This window comes from Macaca fascicularis, chromosome 16 (genome assembly GCF_037993035.2).
Source record: "Macaca fascicularis isolate 582-1 chromosome 16, T2T-MFA8v1.1".
NCBI classification, from domain to species: domain Eukaryota; kingdom Metazoa; phylum Chordata; class Mammalia; order Primates; family Cercopithecidae; genus Macaca; species Macaca fascicularis.
In genome coordinates, this window is record NC_088390.1 from 42,589,380 (window position 1) to 42,609,647 (window position 20,268).

At 53.8% G+C, this 20,268-nt stretch overlaps 1 protein-coding gene across 1 annotated transcript; it reads right to left on the minus strand.

Annotated features, from left to right (window-relative positions):
* Nucleotides 1–2,484: 2,484 nt before the first annotated feature.
* LOC135967637 (TBC1 domain family member 3B-like) lies at nt 2,485–12,006 on the minus strand. Its single transcript, XM_065531241.1, has 14 exons — nt 11,935–12,006; nt 11,690–11,772; nt 10,360–10,582; nt 9,791–9,871; nt 9,231–9,338; nt 8,793–8,902; nt 7,504–7,552; nt 6,859–6,979; nt 6,054–6,148; nt 5,639–5,704; nt 5,069–5,168; nt 4,549–4,701; nt 3,209–3,570; nt 2,485–3,028 (listed from the first exon to the last, which is right to left on the minus strand). The coding sequence occupies exons 1-14, from the start codon at nt 12,004–12,006 to the stop codon at nt 2,774–2,776; spliced, it is 1,878 nt and encodes a 625-aa protein (XP_065387313.1). The 3' UTR covers nt 2,485–2,773.
* Between the last annotated feature and the right edge of the window lie 8,262 nt (nt 12,007–20,268).

Sequence of the window (20,268 nt, forward strand, 5' to 3'; positions counted from 1 at the left end):
CACAACATTTATGTCCTATATTGTCCTGAGGACTAAATGGGAGAAGGAGGAGCCCTTCTGCATTCCCCTGGCTTCCAGTAGGTAGAGGCCAGAGAAGCTGCTAAACATCCTGCCAGGCGCAGGACAGCCCCATCACAAAGAACTGTCTGGCCCCTGATGTCAGTAATGCAGTACTCAGGAGCCCTGGCGTGGGGGAAAGAGAAGAAACTCAAAAGCTTGGCAGATCTCAATTCAAACCCTGGTTGTACCACCTCCAGCAGGCCTTGGTCAGGGAATAGTATCTAGCTAAAATTCATTGACTCCATTTTGTGTTCATTGAATTTATATTTTGCTGGCTTTCCATTTGTGAGAGTGATAGAAGTTTCCTTTAAACATGAATTTGTACATACGAACAAGTAGGCCATTCACAGAAATACATAAAATATGTCATAGGAGAGGTGGCACTCTCATATGGCAATAATTATGACAGAGGCCGGCAAATGACCTGAGTGACCCGGAGTGACCTGAGCACTGACTCCCAAATGCTGTCCGTAGGATGTCCTGCATCCTCCAGACCCTTTCCTGGGTCCTCCTGGGCCCTAAAACCCTCTAGACTATCCAGACCTCAGGCCACCCACCTCTCCGTTGCCAGAGCAGTCTCCATTCCGGAACGTGCTGGTCACCACCAACAGCAGCTGCTCCTCCTCCAAGCAGCTCAGCTTATACTTGTCCATACAGAGAACCTGGATGGCGCTGAGGTGGACACAAGCCCTCAGCTCCCAGTAGACACTCTGGGCTTCCTCCCACACCTCCCCCCGGCCGGGACTCCTGTGCTCATCTGTCTCTCCCAGTGCCCAGCACAGGCGTGGCACAGCGGAAGTGAATGCACCGATTTGAACACATCATCCTCGATTCTCCTTCCCCGCTCAAGCCCCACAGCTAACCCGTCGGCGAGTCCTGGAGGCTCTGCCTCCAAAATACTGCCTATCCCATGTCCAAACGCCTCTCACCACGTCCACTGCTACTTGCAATTGTGTGTGGAAATATTCCCACAAGATTGGAATGAGTAGGTCACAGCGGCGCCTGGAGGGAATGGCCGGGGAAATGTGCCATCGCCTTGCTGTTCTATCCGGGCACACCCAGCTGAGGATGGGGGACCTGCCACCACTCTCCTGGCAGTTCCGGATTCCTGGGAGCCAGCAGGTGAGGACCCAAGAGTGTTTTCAGTGACCTGGCTGACCTGGTCATCAGTCACTCCCACCTTGGCCTAGGCCTCTACATGCACAGATCACAGCTCATTCTGACCTGGCATTACACTGCTCTGTGCTCTGTCCTCAGGGTCACACCTGTCTCCCAGAAGCCGTGCAACCCTGGAAAACCCATCAACCTAACAGTCAGGTTCCTCCTCTGTGCATTAACAATGACATTGACGCCAGCTTTGCAGGGCGCTGGGAGGGTAGAGGGAGGTGTATGCTGGAGAGTTCCCCAAGGGCAAAGCCTGGCTCTGCGTCACTCACTCTCAGATCCTCAGAGCCTGGAGCTGGCCCAGCAGGTGGCCACCGTTCCCTAAGAGTTGGATTTGATCCGTCAGTGCTGAAGGCAGAGGATAGAGCTTCGACAGACCCCCTGTGTCCTGTCTTCTTTATCTGCAACTTACTCATCCTCACCCCTTTCACATGCACCCTGCAGAGCAGGTGTTCACTGAGCTTCCACAAAATTCACTAGAGCAGCTGATGGATACTGGGGCCTGGATTCACTGTCAAAGTGTTTCTCAAAGGGCGCTTTCCAGAACACCATGGAAAACTCATTTGCTGTATAAGTTTGAAAACGCCTGCCCACAGGTCTCCCCTTGTGTACGAGCAATCAGCTCTACCATTCAGCCCAGGTTTGTGTTTGCTGGACCATCTGGAGGAAGCTGAGGAGACATGAGCTGAAGGCAGAGGGTGAGTCTGAAGTGGGATCTTTGGACAGGTATGAGAAGTTTGGCAAAAATGAGATGATTCCAGCCTTAATAACCTTAGATAATAGTTCACATTATTATTTAGTTAATAGGATTGTACCCACGTTAAATTACTAATTTTTTTTAAGAGGGAAAGTCTCACTCGGTCACCCAGGCTGGAGTGCAGTGGTGCAGTCATGGCTCACTGCGTTCTGGAACTCATGGGCTCCAGCAGTTCTGCCTCAGCCTCCTGACTAGGTGGGACTATAGGCACACGCCACCATGCCTGGCTAATTTCTTTGACTTTTCTCTAGAGACAGGGTCCACCTGTGTTTCCCAGGCTGGTCCCAGACTTCTAGACTCAAGTGAACCTGAACGTCCTGCCTCCACCTCTCAAATTGCTGGGATTACAGGTGTGAGCCACCACACCCAGTCTAAATTTGCTATGTGCCATGGTACTGCAAAATGTCATTATTAGGGGCAGCTGGATGGAAGGTATAGGAGGCCACTGTAGTGCCTTTTCAATCTTTTATAGCTAAAATAATTTCAACAGAAAACATTTATTTTAAAACATGAAGGGGTTAACCGTCTATGAGTTGAAAATACAAAGGCAGGCACACGGTGTTGTGGGAATTCAGAAAGCTGGTCACATGGCTGGGGGTGCTGGGAGGGGCTGGGCATGGTTGGCTTTGTGATCTGGGGGCTGGTGTGTCCCATCTGTGAAGGTCTTTCGAGCTGCACACTTTCTTAATCAATTTTCATAAGTTTAACAAAAAATAAAATGAGGACGTGAAGTTTGCTTGGGTTGTTAAGCCTCAGGAAGTTATCCAGCCATGAGCCCTGCCCTAGATGCTTCTAGAAGCTTGGAGGGAACTGAGAATTTTCCAAGTAGAGGCGGCAGAGGCAAGGCCCTGAGGTGGGAGCGCACTGCTGCTCGTCCCTAGCTGCGACGGGGGTGTCCTGGTTGGAATCAGTGCTGGGTGCAGTGCAGGGCTGGAAGTCCATGTCCACACTGTGGCTCAGTGCAGTGAAAATCAATCTCACCCCCTCCGCAGGGTGTTCCGCCTGCCAGCAGGTGGCCAGCTGGTCTTCCTGGGATACGGTGCCATTCTAGAAATTGGGTGCAAGTGTCTTGTCCGCAGATGGGGTGCCCTGTTGTAGTGGTTTATCTCCTCGCCTCCCTCAGTCCTGATGGGCCTGGGCAGGGCCTGGTGTCAGGGTCCCCGTGGGCTTCTCGAGCTGGCCCTGTCCCACAGTCCCGGGGCTGTCCAGGACACATTCAGAAGGGACACGCACCCAACAGCTCTGTTCGAAATCATAATGGGGGAACCAAGGGCCCCCTACATCCAGGTCCGTCGGGAGCCGGGGCATCGAGTTCCACTCCAGGAATCTCCAGGAACCCTGAGGTCTTCTCTGAGCCGGGGCCTGGCTGGGCACACCCCAAGTGCCCACAGAGTAGGTGTCTTCCCGGACAGCCCCACCAGGACAGGATGCGGAAGAACGAGGTGCCCATGGTGGGGAAACTAGCCAAATGGGCCGCTGGAACCGGGCTGGTGGGCCTGGAGGTGCCTGTCTGTCCCCCTTGCAGAGGATCATCCTGCCATGTGAAGCCAGCACAGGCCTGGGTGTTGAGGACCCTTGCTCGGGTTTGTCTGAAAGGAAAACAGACATGGTCAGCGTCTCTAATGAGCCTATGCCGTCCTTTCCCGGCTGGGCCCCACCTGCCTGGGTCTCTGGAGTCCTCGGGGTCTCTGTGGGGCCCCCGGGGCCTGACACTGAGGACACGCCTGTAGTCTGCTGATCCCTGAGGGAGGGGTGTGTGCCACCTGGCATGGGGAAGCTGTCAGGGCATGACAGGTAGCTCCTAGGACTGCTCCCAGGGTTCGGACTGGCTGGGGGATTCCTACCACACACCCCCGTCCCAGGGCTGTTGGACCAAGGATACAGCCCCCAGTGAGAACTCAGGTGGGAGGGAACTTGGATGTCACCCAGCCCCTTGTCACCTCACATGGGGGCCCATCTCCACAGTGGGTGACGGGACCTGGAGGTGGGTCACCCTCTGCCTTCCTGGGCTGCACAGTCCATGCCAGGACTGACCGTTCCTACATCTGCCTGAATTCTGGGCTCTGGCTCTCGCCTGGGGTCCTGCCTGTGCCCTCTCCCTGAATGCTCTGGGGTCAGGGACACCCGATTCCCTTGTCTCCCTGGCTCAAGGCTGGTTGTCCTGGCAACCTTGGAGGAGCGTGCAGCAGTGAGGGGCCTCTGCTGCTGTCTGAGGCTGTGGGTGCTTGCAGGGAGGCCTGGGGTTATCCACAAATGGGTCTGGCTTCTTTAGTGCCCTTGACAGCCTTGTGATGGGGAGACAGAGACACTGTGGAATGCGGGAGGGGGCTTGTTGGACGGTCATGCCCACATCCTCCTCCTGCCGGCACAACACATCCAGTACACACGCACTGAGCGCCTGCCCTGAGGACCGGTGGCCTCCTGTGCTTTCTTAGAGTCCAGGAGGAAGAGGAGGAAGAAAAGGTGAAGAGGAAGGCGCAGGTAGTAGGGTTGCGGGTCTCGGGCACTCCCCCACTATTGACTGCCCCAGAGGGTGACATGGGAGGGGACATGGCACTGGAGCCCACCTGGGGGTGGCAGGTCCCCTTGCTTCCTTGTTAGTTTCTTCATAGAGGCCCTAAGATGCTTGAGCACAGAGTCATCATCCAACTCCCAGGTATGGAAGAACTGGTTCCGAAACCTTGCCCACAGGCCACACCTGGACGTCTTCGTGAGGCGCTCTAGGGACAGGGTGGACATCAGGCCAGGAGAGTTCCCTGGGAGGGGGCACAGCTGATACCCCATGGCCACTTCAGTCTCCCACTAGGCGATGCGGGAATCTTTTGTGGCCACCCCAGGGGTTCAGATGTGCACAGGAGACTGTGGCCGGGGGAAGTGGGTAGGGAAGTGCTCACAACACTCCTGACTTTCATCTGGGCCATGTGGGGGACGGGCTCGGTGTCACTGTGCCCTGCCCAGCCCACCTGGCCAGACCTCCCTCTGGGCCAGAACAGAGGATCATGAGGACAGTGTGAGGAATTTGCCCTCGGGTAAGTCGGGGTCTGACCTCAGGGCTCCCCAGGCCCCACTGGGCACATGTAGACTTACTCCTCCGAACTTTAAAGACAATGCTTGTCATCGGCATCAACACCTGTTCTCCTTCCAGCAAATACACGTCCCACAGGCGCAGGATGAGCCCAAGAGAGATCTGTGGGGATAGCAGGTGTGGGAGACTGTAGCCCTTCCAGGCTGGGACTGGTGCCTCGAACTGAGCCCACTGGGGCTTCAGTCCCCAGAGTCAGTGACCTTCCCCATGAGGGTTTCCTGAGCCCTCCAGGGCGCTGGGTCAGACAAGGTCTTGCAGCTCCTCATGGGGGGCACTCATTGGAGTGGGGGTGTGGCTCCTGGAGAGAGGGGCTTGCCCAGGGCTTGAGGCTTCCCTGATCCCTCCCAAATCAGGTCTTGGCCCAGTCTGCCTGTAAGGCTGGTCCTGAGCGCCAGTCATTGCCCTGGGATGACCCCTCTTGGGCAGAGGGTTTTGCTTGGGTGTCCTGTGAGGGCCCCCCTGTGGGCGGATCCTCCTGTGGGCTGTGGGTGAGCCAGACCCCCGGGCTGGGGAAGCAGGGCACTGCAGGGCAAGGAGGGTCCCTGAGCCAGGGTCTCCCTGTGCCTTCTTACCCCGTCATTCAACATCTGGAGAAGCCAGCCTAATGAGGAACTCTGCGTGAAAAGACCTTCCTTGTCCTGACGGGAGGAACAGAGGTGCTCAGGGCCCCCTGGGCTGCCCTAAAAACCTCCCTCTTCCAGGGCCTCTGAAGACCCTTCCCCTAGTGCAGAACAATGGGCAGCGTCCAGGGCTCCCCACAACACCGTCCCCTTCCCACACTCCCGGTGGACACACTGCCCTTTGCCCTGCTCTGCGGGAGCTGGGCCCCCATCCCTGTGCCTCTGTCCTATAGACCAACTCCCAGCCCATGGAGAACCCGACATCCCAGGTCAGCCAGTGGCTGGGACTCAGCCAGTCACCAGCGCCACGGGATGCAGGGCCTCTGGAGAAGAGCCCAAGCTTGCTCACCAGACGCCATAAACTCACCAGACGCCACATGGTCTTGGGCTGTGACGTGGGGACCACATGCTCCTGATGGTCTTGGAGCCCCTGGACTGTCCCGCCATTTGGGCTGTGGAATCCTGAGAAACCCCCAGCCCATCATGAAATCAGACCCTTTCCCCAAGATGTGGAGTCATCAGCTGGAAGAGCTGGGCAGCTGGAGAGGCCCCCAAACCGCAAGGCCTTTCACCCTCCCATCTGGTGACCTCACCATGCAGCCTTTACCCTGGGGAGGTGGGTCAGGAACATCCCCTGGAGTCTGGCTGCAGGTTTCCCTAGAGGCCTCCTGGACCAGGGTGCAAAAAGGGCAAGCCTGACTTAAGGCCACCACATGGCGGCCAGAACAGGGCAGGTGCTGGGCTTCCTGGTCATCTCCTGGAAGTGGGGTCGGGCCAGGGGACACAGGATGGGGAGATGCTGCCACCTGGGCTTGGTCGGCCCATTTGTGGGCACCAAGGGCAGCACGAGCCTGGGCAGCTGGAGGGCAGGAGGACTCTGGGGGGGGAGAGTCAGCTACACAGAATCAGAGCCAGAGGGCGTGGCAGCAGGACACAGAGGGTGGCCACGGGGAGGATGAGAAGCCCTCCGCTGATGGGGATGAAAGGCATCTGACTTGGGCTTTGGGGGTCAGCCGCAGACTGCTGTGGGACCCTCAGCAAAGACACCCTGAAGACTCCCAAGGAGCTGGCTACACAAGGAAGGTGTCTTGGCTGAAAGCTGAGATCACCTGGCCAGGGTGGCCATCCCTGGGTCTGGCTGTATGAGGTCCCATGGGCAGCTGTCCACCTACCTTGCAGGGATTGCCTCTCACTGGCCAGCAGCTGCACCAGTGCCCAGAATGCATCCTCCTCAGGCAGATAAAGGAGAAACAAGGCCGTGATGTGGCTCAGGTCCCTGCAGTAGCCCACCTCCTGCAAGAGCCAGAGTCACCGTGAAAGGACATCACCTGGGAGGACTGAGGTCTCTTGGGAGGACTCATGTCATTGGAGAGGGCAGAGGTGACTGGGGAGGCTTCCTCTGAAGAAGAGGCTTCCTCAGGGTGCAAATTCATTTCATGACAAGAGCCAAGTCCATCAGGCACTTCGGCACTTTGTCCAAAATGTCTCCTGATGGCACCGTCCTGCATGTGACCCTGCCAAGCTCCTGGGCTTTGGGGCAGCCCCAGGAGGAGGGCGTCATTTCTGGTTCTTTGAAGTGGTGGTCAGACCCAGGTGACACCAGGAGTCCAGGCCCCGACTCCTTTGTGTCTCAGCTTGACTCCTTGAGACCATCCCCTTGCTTGGAGGTTTATGCCAGCAGTGAGCTGGAGTTCTACCTCCTATATCCTGGTGGCTCACAAATACTAACTTTAAAAGAAGCGAGAGCACCCCACCAGACACCCACTCCTGTGAACAGGGAAATACTGCCTGGAAACATCACTGCTGGGAATACTCACCGGGTTATACTCCGAATATGCCAGGAGGATGTAGAATAGTTCCCGCTGCCTAGGAAACAGAGAAAGGTGGCTTTTGTTTGTTTTGTGCAGATGCCGTTAGTTTCAGTTTGTCCACAAAGCCTAACAACAAATCCCATTTCAGGTTCAGATGATTCACCAGATAAGCAGTGAGCTCTTCAGGGTCTTTGACTTTGAGGAATGTTTCAGGAAAATCCACATCTGTGACATGCAGATAGCCAGTTGTACAGTGACTTGTCTGATCCTTTTCACTCTGAATAATTTTTTTTTTTTTCAATTTGCACACACGCCAGCTCAGTCTTTGGATGTACAGTTCCTCCGTGGTTCTAAACCAATGGGCAGTATCCTGGCTACTGCTCCAGCCCCTCCTGAAGCAACTCCTTCATCTTCCAAGTCTCCAGGGTGGCCCCTATGCACCCGGCCTCTCCCTGATCCCTCAGCCCCCGGCCACCCAGACTGCTTGTCAGTGCCTATGGTTTGGCCTTTTCCAGAATGGCCCAGGAATGGGAATCCTACGTGATAGCTTATTGGGTCTGGCTTCTTTCCCTCAGCAAAATGCATCTAGGATCCACCCACGTTCGTGCGGGCATCACTGGCTCCTTCCCTTTTCTCACTGAGTCTTCCGTTTGGAGAGAGAACCAGCCTTGCTCTCCCCATTCCCATGTTGAAGACTGTCCCCGAAGGCTCCTTGTGTGAGTGACGAGGAATCAAGCAGTGGACGTGGCATGCAGGTTTCATGTGGACATCAGTTTTCAAATCAGTGGGTTCAATATTTGTGATACTTTGGGGACACGTGGTTCAAGTCCATTGAGCTTTGTGAGTCGCTGCCAAACTGGCTGCCAAAGTGGCTGTGCCATGTCATGTTCCCAGCAGACAAGGATGACAGTTTCCAGGACCCCTAGTTGCCCCAGCATTTGGTGCTGTCAGTGTTGCCTGGAGAGGCTCATGGGCCCTCCATCCTGCCACCCTCCCGTGGGTCCTACCATGGGTCCCCGTGGGTCAGGGAGAGCACCTTTCACCATTGTGCATGATTTTGTTTGCTGACTTCTGTCTCCACAGGGTCCTCCTCGTTTCTGGCCCCACATGCTCCAGTCTGGCCCAGGGCTTGGAACCAGGTGCTCAGTTCATGGTGCCAGCTGCTCACTGGGTCAGGGGAGGTCTTGGCAGCTCTGTCATCCCTCCTAGGTGACCCTGGCCTCTTCTCCGGGGAAGCCCCCATCCCTTTCGTTCACTCCATCTCTGCTGAGACCCTGTGGCTCCCATAGGCTTACTTGGCTCCGTAGCGATCCCTGAAGAAGATGTGAGTCCTTAATGTCCTGCTCACGTCCACATCGATCTGGTGGATGTGTTTAGATGACCTCTTGCCCTTCTCCTTCATGACCTGTAGGGCAGGGCCAACAGGAGGAAGCAGCCTCAGAACAGATGGAAGACTCCCTGCCCCAAATGGCAGTCGGCCCACAGTCAGCACTCTGGAAGGAAGGGAAGCAGGAAGGTTTCCTTGTGCACAAAGCTGCTTTTTGGCTTGTTACTGAAGCTGGAGAGGGTCACCAGAGCCGAGTTTGTCTGTGGTGACTATGTCACCGTCCGTGCCCAGGATGTGCATCTGACCATCCCACCCACCCCGCAGGCTGGGCTTAATGCTCCCTCCAGCTGGAGACCTGGGCTCCTGACACGGCCTGTCCTGTTTGTTGTGCTCTGGCTGAGCGTACCTCGTATGTTCTGGGGTTTTTCCACTTGACTTCCTGTATGTTCAGCAGGACCGACCACACTTGGCCCCTGAAGTTCATGGGAATGCCCTTATATACTCGATCTATCAGCTGTGGGCAGAAAACAACCTGGTGTCACAGGCCACGGGGCGACCCCAGTGAGGACCAGAGCCCGAGGATTCTGGAAATGGTTGGTTTTGGCCCCATGATTCCTCATTAGAGGTGACATTAAGCTGGGACACAGTCTCCCTTCCCAGGATTGAAAGAGTGGATGGGCACTCAGAGTCGGGACTCTGATCTGAACCTTTTCCTTCCTTTAGGTCACCAGGGCATCCCTAGCCTTGAGCTCTGGGTGTTTCCAGTCCTAGATTCAGATTCCCTCCCAGCAAGGTGACGCTTGCACAAATAGGCAGGCAAACCACCGACCAGGCCTGCAGTCCTCTGGGTGAGGACAGTGTGCCACCCGCCCTCTGAGAGGCTGAGGGCGCCAGGCCATAGCCAGGGGTGCCTGTCCCCTGTCTCTGCAGAAAGTGGTTCTGGGGGCCTCTCCCTCCACACATTACCTTTTTACTGTTCTTATATGTCTCCCATTGTCGCAGCATTTCCATCCACTTGCTCTTTTGTGTTATCTCCCGCCGCATTTGCTGTCAAATGAGGAATGTTGGAGTTAGGGGAGCTGCCAGGCTTCCCAGAGCCGCCCGTGGATGCTGGGTCTTGGGCTCTGGAGCCCTGGTGGACCCAGCTGGAGGGAGTCAGGGAAGGGCAGACCCTAAGAGCTGAGAGCCTTTGAGCAAATGAGCACCAGTGGGCTGGCTTTGGGACCCCAGGACGTGCCATCCTCAGGCCACAGACACAGCAGTCTTAGGTCAGGTCCCAGCCTCTAGGTGGGGTCCTGACACAGGCAGGCAGCCATCCCCAAGCCACAACTGTGGTTCTCACTTTGGAATCTTATCAAGCTGCCAAAGTTACAGCAACCTGGGGTCAGGTCCAGCAGGGAGTGCTGCCCCTCCCAGGGACATCGTGTTGTCCTCACCTGCCACCGCCCAGGCCAGCTGCCTCCTCTGCCTCACCGACCACCCGCCCAGTCCCCACATCCCTGGTCCAGCCCCCTCCCCATGCATCAGGCTCTTACCTTAGCCTCCCGAGCAGTGGCAGGAGGCAGCTCTGTCTCACTGTAAGAAAACCCAGGCAGAACTGACGACCTGCACAGGGCCTGGAGCTGCCCTAGACTGGGAGCCAACCCCCAGAAAGGACAGGCTCTGTCCCTATCTAGCTCAGGGCTCAGTCCAGGAAAAGACACAGGGAAGGGAGGATAAGGGGCTTCCTGTGGGGTTGACTCCCAGGAGGGGCAGGTGCTAGGAGAAGAAGGAGTGCGGGTCCAGCCTGGCCAGAGTAAGTGGGGCCCCTGGCGTGGGGGGCGGTCAGGCCGCACAATGGGGCTGCTTGTCCTGGACTGGAGGTGGTGCTTTCTGCTGGAGCTGAGCAAGGTCAGGCCTGAGACGGGATGGGGGCCTCCCAGGGTGGGCGACAGGGCCCTCACAGGAGTCCCTCAGGGAGTGACCACATCACCCCACCAGGGTCAAGGGAGCCTGCCCTGAGACCTGCCCGGTGTACTCCTGGTGTACCAGGGGCCCATCCCACTTGACAGCCCCAAGGCCCTTGCAGGTTCTGACTCCCAGCTTCCACCTGCCTCTCCCTGCACCTGACCCACACACCCTGCGTTTCAGAAGTGGCACAGCTCATCAGCTCCCTCCCACCCTACCTCCCCCGGGATCCTCTGTCTCTCCATCCTATGATCCCTAAGGGATGGACTCCTGGCTGGGCTCCTCTTACGTGGCCCCAGCTCCTTTCCCAGCACCAGACCCAGGGTCTGTAGCCACAAGCCCGGCTGCCTCCCTGGCCCCACGGTGAGATGCCCATAACAGGTCCCTGCCCATCTTCTCCTCCATTCTCCTAGGGCCACCGATCCCATTGTTCTCATGCCGTTCCCCCTTCTCCATGGGGACAGTGAGGGCTGTAGCTCTAGGGAAATGAGGGAGGACAGGGGCCGGTGGGCCCTCAGAGACCTGCTGGACAACAGCCCTGAGGCTAGGCCAGGCGTCCCCTCACCCTGTAGCCAGAACCCTTGGATTTCACTGGGGTTGTTTCCAAGTAGACATGGCCAGACCCTCAGGTTGCCCTGCTCCTCTTGTGCTGACTTGGGGACAGAACTGCTGAGAGTCCAGGGTCCTGACCTAGCCCAGTCTCCATTCCCACCCGCTCCCTAGATGGGCCCCGCACCTCTGGCCTAACAGCAACCTGGGGCTGGACCTGCAGGGGAGCCAGAGAGGAGTTCTGACCCTGGAAAGCAGGTTGGCCTGACCCGGTGAGATATTCCTGCCTCGGAAAGGCCTTTCTAAAAGCAAACCCATCCCTGAGCTGAGACAGGTGCTTCAGGGGTGAGGGGAGCACAGAGGACTCACTGCACCATCCCAAAGCGATCAATGTTGTTGTAGATTCCAGCAGGCTCAGGCCCCATGTCGTCTGGCAGCCCAGCTCGGTGTCCCTGCAACCCAGAGGGAGGCTTGGTTAGGGGTCCAAGGCAAAGGGTGCAAGGGCCTGGGGGTAGTAGCCACTTGTGCCCACTCTGTGCTCCTAGGGAGCCCAGGACCCTTTGACCAGGGCGCACTGGAAGAGGCCTCCCTCCAAGGAGCAGACCGACCTGTACCTTCTCATAGTTCATGATGATATTCTCTCGCTCCTGTGCCCGCAAACTATCTGCATCCTCTATGATTATCATCCTGTGAGACAAAATCATCTAAAAGTTACCTTGTACTTGAGAGTTTCGGAGAATACCTGAACCGTTCTCGCCAGGCTCCCAGATGCTGGCTGGCCATGTAACCCCGATTCCATCACCTTCCCCAGGTAAAAAGGTGCCAGACCTAGTGTCCCACACCTGCATGAGTGTCTGGAGTCTCCAGTCCCAAGCAGGGTGGGCATCATCCCAAGGACTTGAGGACAGTGGGACATGGACAGAGAATCCCGTCATCCCCAATTGCCATGAAATGGGGACACACCTGCCCCAGCAGGTTGAATAGTGTCCACCTGCCAAGGGTGAAAGGCCCATGATGGGCTATTCCAGGGATGTGGAGGGAGACTGAGGTCAGCGACCAGAGGTCGCTGTACAATCGGCCTCCTGGGATGCTCAGGGACCACAGAGATGCCCAGTTTTCTACAGGGAACAAGATCTCTCCTGACTGCTCTGTTCTTCTCCACTCATCACATTGGATCCCGTGGCCCTTCAGTCTGAACAGAGAAGCCACTTTAGGAATAATGCCAGTTGAGCAGGAGGGTGTTCGGTTTGGGGGATGAAAATGATCTATTGTGCTAGGGGAAACCCTCACTCGGGGAGGGACTGGACTCCACCATTCTGAGCTGTCCCTACAGGAGGGGGCATCATTTTCCCATGTCACTGAGGAAGGACAGTGGGTCCTTGGTCCTGGAGAACACCTGGATGGACCGTCCCTCCTGGGAACACTTGGGGCAAAAGGAGGGCGAGGCCTCAAGAGGACCAGACAGAGCAAGAAATACGTGGAGAGAACCCCAGTGCCTGGACCCCTTTGAACAGAAAGGAAGATGGTCTTCCCCCAGACAGCCCTCCAGGGCTCCTTCATTTTCCACAGTTACCCAAGGCAGAAGGTTCCCCAGGACAAGGGACCATGTGTGTTCAGTGAGGCCCACAGCCACCATCAGGACCCAGTTTAGGGCACAGAGGTGTTCTGAGGACCCTCCTATCCTCCCCACCCACAGTGGATCTATCCCAGTTGCTCTGCCAGGGCCAGGTTCTGCCCCATCGGGATGGGAAACCTGGGAAGACTTGGGATCTAGGGCAGGGAGGTCACAGGGTTCAGGCCTGAATTCCAGCACAGCGCACGGCAGGGCTGAGAGCAAAACCCACGGTCCTGTCTGGATTCCCAGGCCGGTTACCGCCTCTCTGACCCCAGATGACTCACCTGTCGAATGGCTACACTAGGGAATGGCACTCACTCTATGAAGCCACCATGAGGACGAAAGAGCCAATCGTCTACACTGGCAGTGTAGAACGGGCGACCGGTGAGCGCTCAGGGATGACCCTCCTCGGTAGCTGCCCAGAGGCCAACACCACCCACAGCATAGCCACTGTCCCCAAGTCAGCCTGGAGGGAAGAGAGCAGGTCGCACTCACCTGATTCTGATGAATCAGTTGGCCTGCGTTATGCCTCTCAGGTAGAAAACCTTTGAGACCACAAAACTGTTCCCAGATACCACTGTGCATGTGTAGCTGATACCACTGTGCACGTGTAACTGCCGTAGAACACAGAGGCAGGCCTGAGAGCGGATTGGTGCTAAGCACCAGTGACATTGTGAGGTCATGGCACGCATCACAGTGGGGCCTTGCCCGGGTCAGCAGGGCCCAGAGATGGGGTCCTCCGCTGCCTGAGGTGGCCACATGCCTGCCTGCAATGTGTTTGTGCGCGTGCATGCTCACCTGTACGTGGGTAAACACATCTGTGCACGTGTGTGTGCCTTCTCTGGCCAGGCCTGGCTGCCCCACTCATGTGTGCACCCAGTTCCTCATCACTGTCACCCCCAAGGCCAAGGACCAGTATCAGAGCATCCACGGGTGTTCCCTAACCTCAGCCCTCCTCGCCCAGGGTGGTGTGGGATACACATAAGGATGGAGGGAAGTGACCACTACTGTTGAATCTCAGAATACAAATGCTACTACTATTACTTAATGGTATTTTCGTGTCTCTAATGGTATCTTTTTTTAAATTTCTGATATTTTAACTGGGTATTTCTCTCCATGACCCTTGAATGTTCTAGCTAGAGGATCCTATGGGGAAAGTGCCAGGCACACAGTAGGGCCTCACTCTATTCCAGACACGTTATCTAAAATCTGGTTCATCTGTCCTTCCTGCCAGGGCCTAGGGGATGCCAAATTCCAGGGTCCAGAAAGAGTTTGGGATAAAATGAAGCTCCAAGGGGTGAACTTTGACCGGGGCTGAGTCTGCCTGTGTCATTCAAACGGAGTTTCAAGTCCGGAGATAGGGCGTCCAGATGCCCCAATGCAGGGACCTCTGATCGACACCTGCTCCCCTGTACTCATTAGCAACCTCACCCATCCTACTCTCAAAGCACACTTGGCCCTCATATCCGGGAGCTGTGCATCTGTGGGTTCAGCAACAGCAGATGGAAAATATTCAGAAAATAAATTGGATGATTGTCTCTACTGAACATGTGCAGACTTTGTTCTTGTCATCATTCCCTAAAGAATACAGTATCACAACCATTTATGTAGCATCTGCATTGTATTACATGTCATAAATAATCTAGTAATGGTCTATGTCTATTGGAGGATGTGCATAGCTTTTATGTAAATACTAGGCCATGTTATATCAGGGACTTGAGCATCCATGGATTTTGGCATCCCCGGGACCCTAGAACTAATCCTCCATGGATACCAAGGGACAATTGTATAAACTCGCTCAGGAAGGCTGCTCATTGGAGGAAGGGCCCAGTTCAGTACAGACAAGGACATCATCCCTGGACTACTGTCCATCCATCCATCCATCCATTCATCCATTGGCACCACCCTCTAGTGCTGTCCGAGTGACAGCCCTAGGAAGTGGAGACATTTAAAAAGACCGGCTCACGTTGTCCAGGTTTGAGGTCTTGGAAGAAGTGGCACCACTGTGAGAATAAGGGGTCAGTTTCCTCCAGGATCCAAAGAGCATATCAGGGCCCCTTGGGGTGAGGAAAGGAGCGCGGCCTCTCCAGCAGCCACATGGGCTGCAGTAGGATGGGGCTGGGGCTGGCCCTGTTTATCACTTGGCCCTCATGAGGGGAACATAAAGACCAGGGGGCAGAGGAGGAGCATGGGGCAGCTGGTTGCCTAAGCAGAAGGCACCTCAGGGAAGGGGTTTTAGTTTGTATTTACACTGCTGTAAAGAAATACTTGAGGCCGGGCGTGGTGGTTCACACCTGTAATCTCAGTACTTTGGGAGGCCGAGAGGTGGATCACCTGAGGTCAGGAGTTCAAGACCAGCCTGGCCAACATGGTGAAACTCCGTCTCAACTAAAAATACAAAAAAAGCTAGCTGGGCGTGGTGGCGGGCGCCTGTAATCCCACCTACTTCGGGAGGCTGAGGCAGGAGAATCCCTTGAACCTAGAAGGCAGAGGTTGCAGTGAGCCTAGATGTTGCCATTGCACTCCAGCCTCGATGACCAGATTCAAACTCTGTTAAAAAAAAAAAAAAAAAAGAAATACTTGAGACTGAGTAGTTTATAACGGAAAGAGGTTTAATTGACTCACAGTTTAGGGAACTTACAATTATGGCAGAAGGCGAAGGGGAAGCGACACCTTCTTTACAAGGCGGCAGGAGGGAGTGAGTGGAGAACGAGGAAGTGCCGCAGTTTGAAACCATCAGCTCTCCTGAGGACTCCCTCACTCTCAGGGGAGCAGCACGGGGGAAACTGTCCCCAGATCCAATCCCCTCCCACCAGGTTCCTCTCTTGACACAGAGGGATGAGTTTTGGGTGGGGACACAGATCCAAACCTATCCGGGTCTCAGCCTGTCTTGCAGCTCCCCGGGGCTGAGGCTGAGTACAGATCTGCTGGCCCTGCTCTACAGCACCGGGGGCTCTGCCTGTGCGCCCCCATCTGCTGCTTCCTGGGGTGGTGGCTGCTTCCTCAAGAAGAGGTTGGATCTGCTCTACCCACCCCTCTCCAGGGCCTTGTGGTGCCCTGGCCACATCCTCCCAGGGTAAGGGCAGGAAACTGGGCTCCTTGCCCTTCTTGTTGCTTGGGTGACCATCCTGGGGTCATTCGTAGGCCCCATCACTGTTCCTCCTTCTAATGGAGAGCATTTTGGAAAATCTTCCCGGTAGAGGCCGGGGGCTCATCCCTGTTATTTGTTCTAGCTTGGTAAAGCCAGGTGAAGACATCTGGGCAAGCAGAAAGTAGAGTGGCCCCCAGGAAGCGTGGGTGGAGGGTGCTGGCCTTTGGGCTTGCCTGGACCAGCGTGTGAGGGGCAAGATTATCAGCAAGTAAGGTTGTCAGGGCTAACATCAGGAGGCAGTAATAATGCTGGTGGGGGGACGGCGGTGTGGCTGGCTTGGTGTGGGGCATGAGAGCCAAGGTTTGTCAGCTCGCAGAGAGGTGCCTGACCCATGGACTAGTGGCTGTGGAACCCAGTGGTTGCCCTTAGTTCCTGGATCCTGGGAGACTTCTGGAACCTGGTTCTGGGGCAGCCTAGGGGGGGAGGTGGTGGGTGACTGGGGTAGGGTCTCTGCTTCTGTCTTTCAGTAAGAGGGAGAACCAAGAAAGGCACTGAAGCATGGTCTGCAGAGAAGGCACTTGTGCAATCACCAGGAAAATGAGGGGCCTGAGTTGTCTTCATTTCTCCTAAAAACACACATTCCCTCCCAGGACACCCTGGTGAGGGCAGGAAGCACAGGGGGTGTGTGGGGGTGTGTGTGTTTGTGTGTGTGTGTGTGTGTGTGTGTGTGTGTAGGTATATGCATGCGTATGTATGTATGTGCATGCGTGCACACAGGTTTGTGCATATGAATGTATTTATGTATGTGCATGTGTGTGCGTGTGTGTGCATGTGTGCATGCGTGTGTGTGCATTGTGTGCATGTGTGCATGCGTGTGTGTGCATGTGTGTGTGTTGGAGGGCTTTACAGTGGACAGGATGTGGGAAGGCAGCTGCAGTTCCAAGCTGCACATCTTTCTGATAGAATGGTTAAGATTCCCTGGACCACAGAAAGAGTGTTTCATTTGCACCCATTTTTATTAGCATTTAAATCTGCATTATTTGTAGCAGGTAAACCTTATGTTACTTAACTATTTTTAGAGACATTTACACCAGCAGTCCCCAAACTTTTTCACACCAGAGACCAGGTTTCTTGAAGACAACTCTTCCATGGACCCGGGGAAGGGGAAGCGATGATGTGGAGATGATTCAAGCCCATTACATTTATTGTGTGCTTTATTTCTATTATTATTTCACATATATTTGTATTATTATTTCATTCCGTCTCTCCACTATCTGTGGGCTAACAGGCTGCGCTAGTTTCCTAGGGCTGTTTTACAGGACCACAGACTGGGCACCCTCAACAACAGAATGTTACTGTCTCATAATCCTGGAGGCCATGAGTCCACCATCAAGGTGTCAGCAGGGTGGGTCCCTCTGAGGCGGTGCAGGAAGGCTCTGTTCCAGGCCTGTCTCTTGCTGTGTGGGTGGCCGTCTTCTCCCTGTGACTCTTGGTTAAGGGTGACTCTGGTGAGGGCTCAGGAGAGCCGGACAGAATGTCGGTAGCATGTGGAGGGGGTCAGGCCTGGTGTCTCATGCCTGGAATCTTAGCACTTTGGGAGGCGAAGACAGGAGAATCGCTTGAGGATGAGACTTCAAGACCAACCTGGCCAACATAGGGAGACTCAGTCTCTTAAAAAAATAAAAATATGGAAGGGAAAAATCATCCAGATGAAGTCTCAGATGGCAATGAAGAACACGTTATTGGAAACTGGAGGAAAGGTGATGCTTGTCATAAAGTGACAAAGAACTTGGCTGCATTGTGCTCCTAGTGTTTTCTGGAAGGCAGAGCTTGCGAATGATGAACCTGAAATTTAGCATAAGAAATATCTAAGCAAAGTATTGAAGGAGTACCTTCATTCTCTTGAATGTTTCTAGGAAAATGAAAGAAAAGAAGAATGATTTAGAGACAGAACTTATAATCAAAAGGGAAGCAGAACTTAAAAACTTGGGAAGGTTCTAGCCTTCTCAGCCTGTCCATATTGAACAGATAAGGAAGTGTGTTTGGGAGAGAACACGAGGGTGTGAGTTAGGAGGCCTGCATGGATCAGGGCTGTGCTCTTCACCAGGACAATGGAAGAGAGACCCTGAAGGCAGTTTGTAGATCGCTCAGGCTGCACTCTCATCACAGGCCCATGGTGCCAGGGCACTGACGGCAGTACGGTTTCCAAGAAAGGCCCTGGGGCATCCTGAGGACCTTGGGGCTTGCTGCCCAGCACTCCGACGTCACTGGTCCCCACATTCTGGTGTGGCACTCCTTGACTCCTCCAAGTGTTGCTTAACGGGCTCCTGTCCAGGGGAAAAGTGATGTCCCCCCTCCAGGGGACACAGGCAGAAAACCCTTCGGCAGCTTCCATGTGGTGCTAATTCTGCAGGTGTACAGATTTTGCTTTTCCCTTATAGAAATGGTGGAGTCAATGAAGAAAGTAGCAGGGATGGATGTGGAGCTGACAGCTGAAGAAAGAAACCTCCTCTCTTTTACATGTAAGAATGTGATTGGAGCTAGAAGAGCCTCCTGGAGAAGAATCAGCAGCCTTGAACAGAAAGAAGGAAACAAGGGAGGAGAAGACAAGCTAAAAATGATTCGGAAATAGCGGGAAATGGTGAGACTGTTGTACAATAGTCCCCCCTTATCCGCAGTTTTAGTTACCAGTGTTACAGTACAGTAAGCTATTTTGAGAGAAAAGGAGATTATGTTCATATAACTTCTATTAGTGTATGTTACAGTTGTTCTGGTATTAATTTTTTACTGTGCCTGGTTTATAAATTAAAACTTCACCATGAGTGGTATGTATAGAACAAAACATAGTATATATCAGGTTTGGTATTATCCATGGTTTCAGCGTATCCACTCGGGGGTCTCAGAATGGATCCCTCTCAGATAAAAGGGAACTATTGTATTTTCAAGAAAAATGATGAGTGGTTTGGGTTAACTTTGTCCCATTCTTCTTTTTATTGAAAGACTCAGGTTTATTTTTAAATCTAATATCGTAGTTTTTAATCTTTGGGTTTTATACAACAGAAATTATCTGGGGGAAGGAGGTTGATGTTACCTGAATATGTCCTAATTTTTGCCTTCTATTTTTATGGTTTTAGAAAATGTCTCTGAAAAGGGAGGCTTGTTTCTTTTGAGTGTCTGGCTTAGTTCTCAGGCTTACGTCTCTCAGTAATTTGGCCATAGGGACTGGCATTTGAGGTCACAGCCTAGTGCTCAGATGACTGTATATATAGTACACATTTTATATCTTGGCAGATTTTTGTCTTTTGCTCATGTGGATTAGGCTACAGAATATTTCAGGGCAAAGGCGAATTATCTTTTTCTCCTGGAAGCTGCAGTAGTGGGCAAAAATGTGAGATCGTGTCCCTAAAGATAAAGTTGTAAGCTGGGATTGATGTTACCATTACCATGAAATATTTTGGGTCAAAGAATTTCGATGACCAATAGACAAGTTTTGTGTCCCAGAGGAATGAGGAAGTGAGAAAGTTGAAAGAGGTGAAGAAAGAAGTCCATGAGTTACACTGTGGGACTTGGGCTAGCTACGAAAGGGAGAAGGAAGCAAAGAGAGCAATTGATACATTGGGAGAAGATGTGAAAAGTTCCAGTCTGGGTGTCTTAGATGAGAAACATGCAAAAGAAAGAAAGAAGAAAGGAAGGAAGGAAGGGAGGAAGGAAGGAAGAAAGAAGGAAAGGAGGAAGGAAGGAAGATAGGAAGGACAGAAAGAAAGAAGGAAGGAAGGAAGGAAAGGAAGGAAGGAAGGAAAGGAAGGAAGGAAAGGAAGGAAGGAAAGGAAGGAAGGAAGGAAGAAAGGAAGGAAGGAAGGAAAGAAGGAAGGAAGGAAAAGAAAGAAAGAGAGAAAGAGTGTAGATGTCTTGATGAGTCCCTAAATAGATACAAGAAGAGAAAAAGAACTAAAAGACGAAGCCATGGGCCAAGAGTGGAGCACTACAATGTAGACTTCTAGTATGGAGCAGCACAGTTAGGGATACAGACAAGTGCAAGTCTTGGAGTAGAAAGCAAAGAACTCTGTTGACTGGAACGTGGCCACACCACACCTTGGTGTGATCTCAGGTATTGGATAGGTTGGCTGAATGTGGGAGAGGGGCCTAGAGATCTACTGATGACAGAAACTGAGAAATAGAATGTAGAATATCGGCTTGTAAGGAGGAAGGGTTTGGAGTAACAGGAGAGGAGTCACTGAGTAT

What these genes read in the sequence shown, in the direction of transcription:
- LOC135967637 (XM_065531241.1), bottom strand. Translation starts at nt 12,006, where the DNA reads ATGATAATCATAGAGGATGCAGATAGTTTGCGGGCACAGGAGCGAGAG. An exon ending in CCACTGCTCGGGAGGCTAAG is followed by an intron (nt 9,872 to 10,359) that starts GTAAGAGCCTGA and finishes CTCATTTGACAG; the next exon opens with CAAATGCGGCGGGAGATAAC. An exon ending in CCAAGACCATGTGGCGTCTG is followed by an intron (nt 5,705 to 6,053) that starts GTGAGTTTATGG and finishes TCCTCCCGTCAG; the next exon opens with GACAAGGAAGGTCTTTTCAC.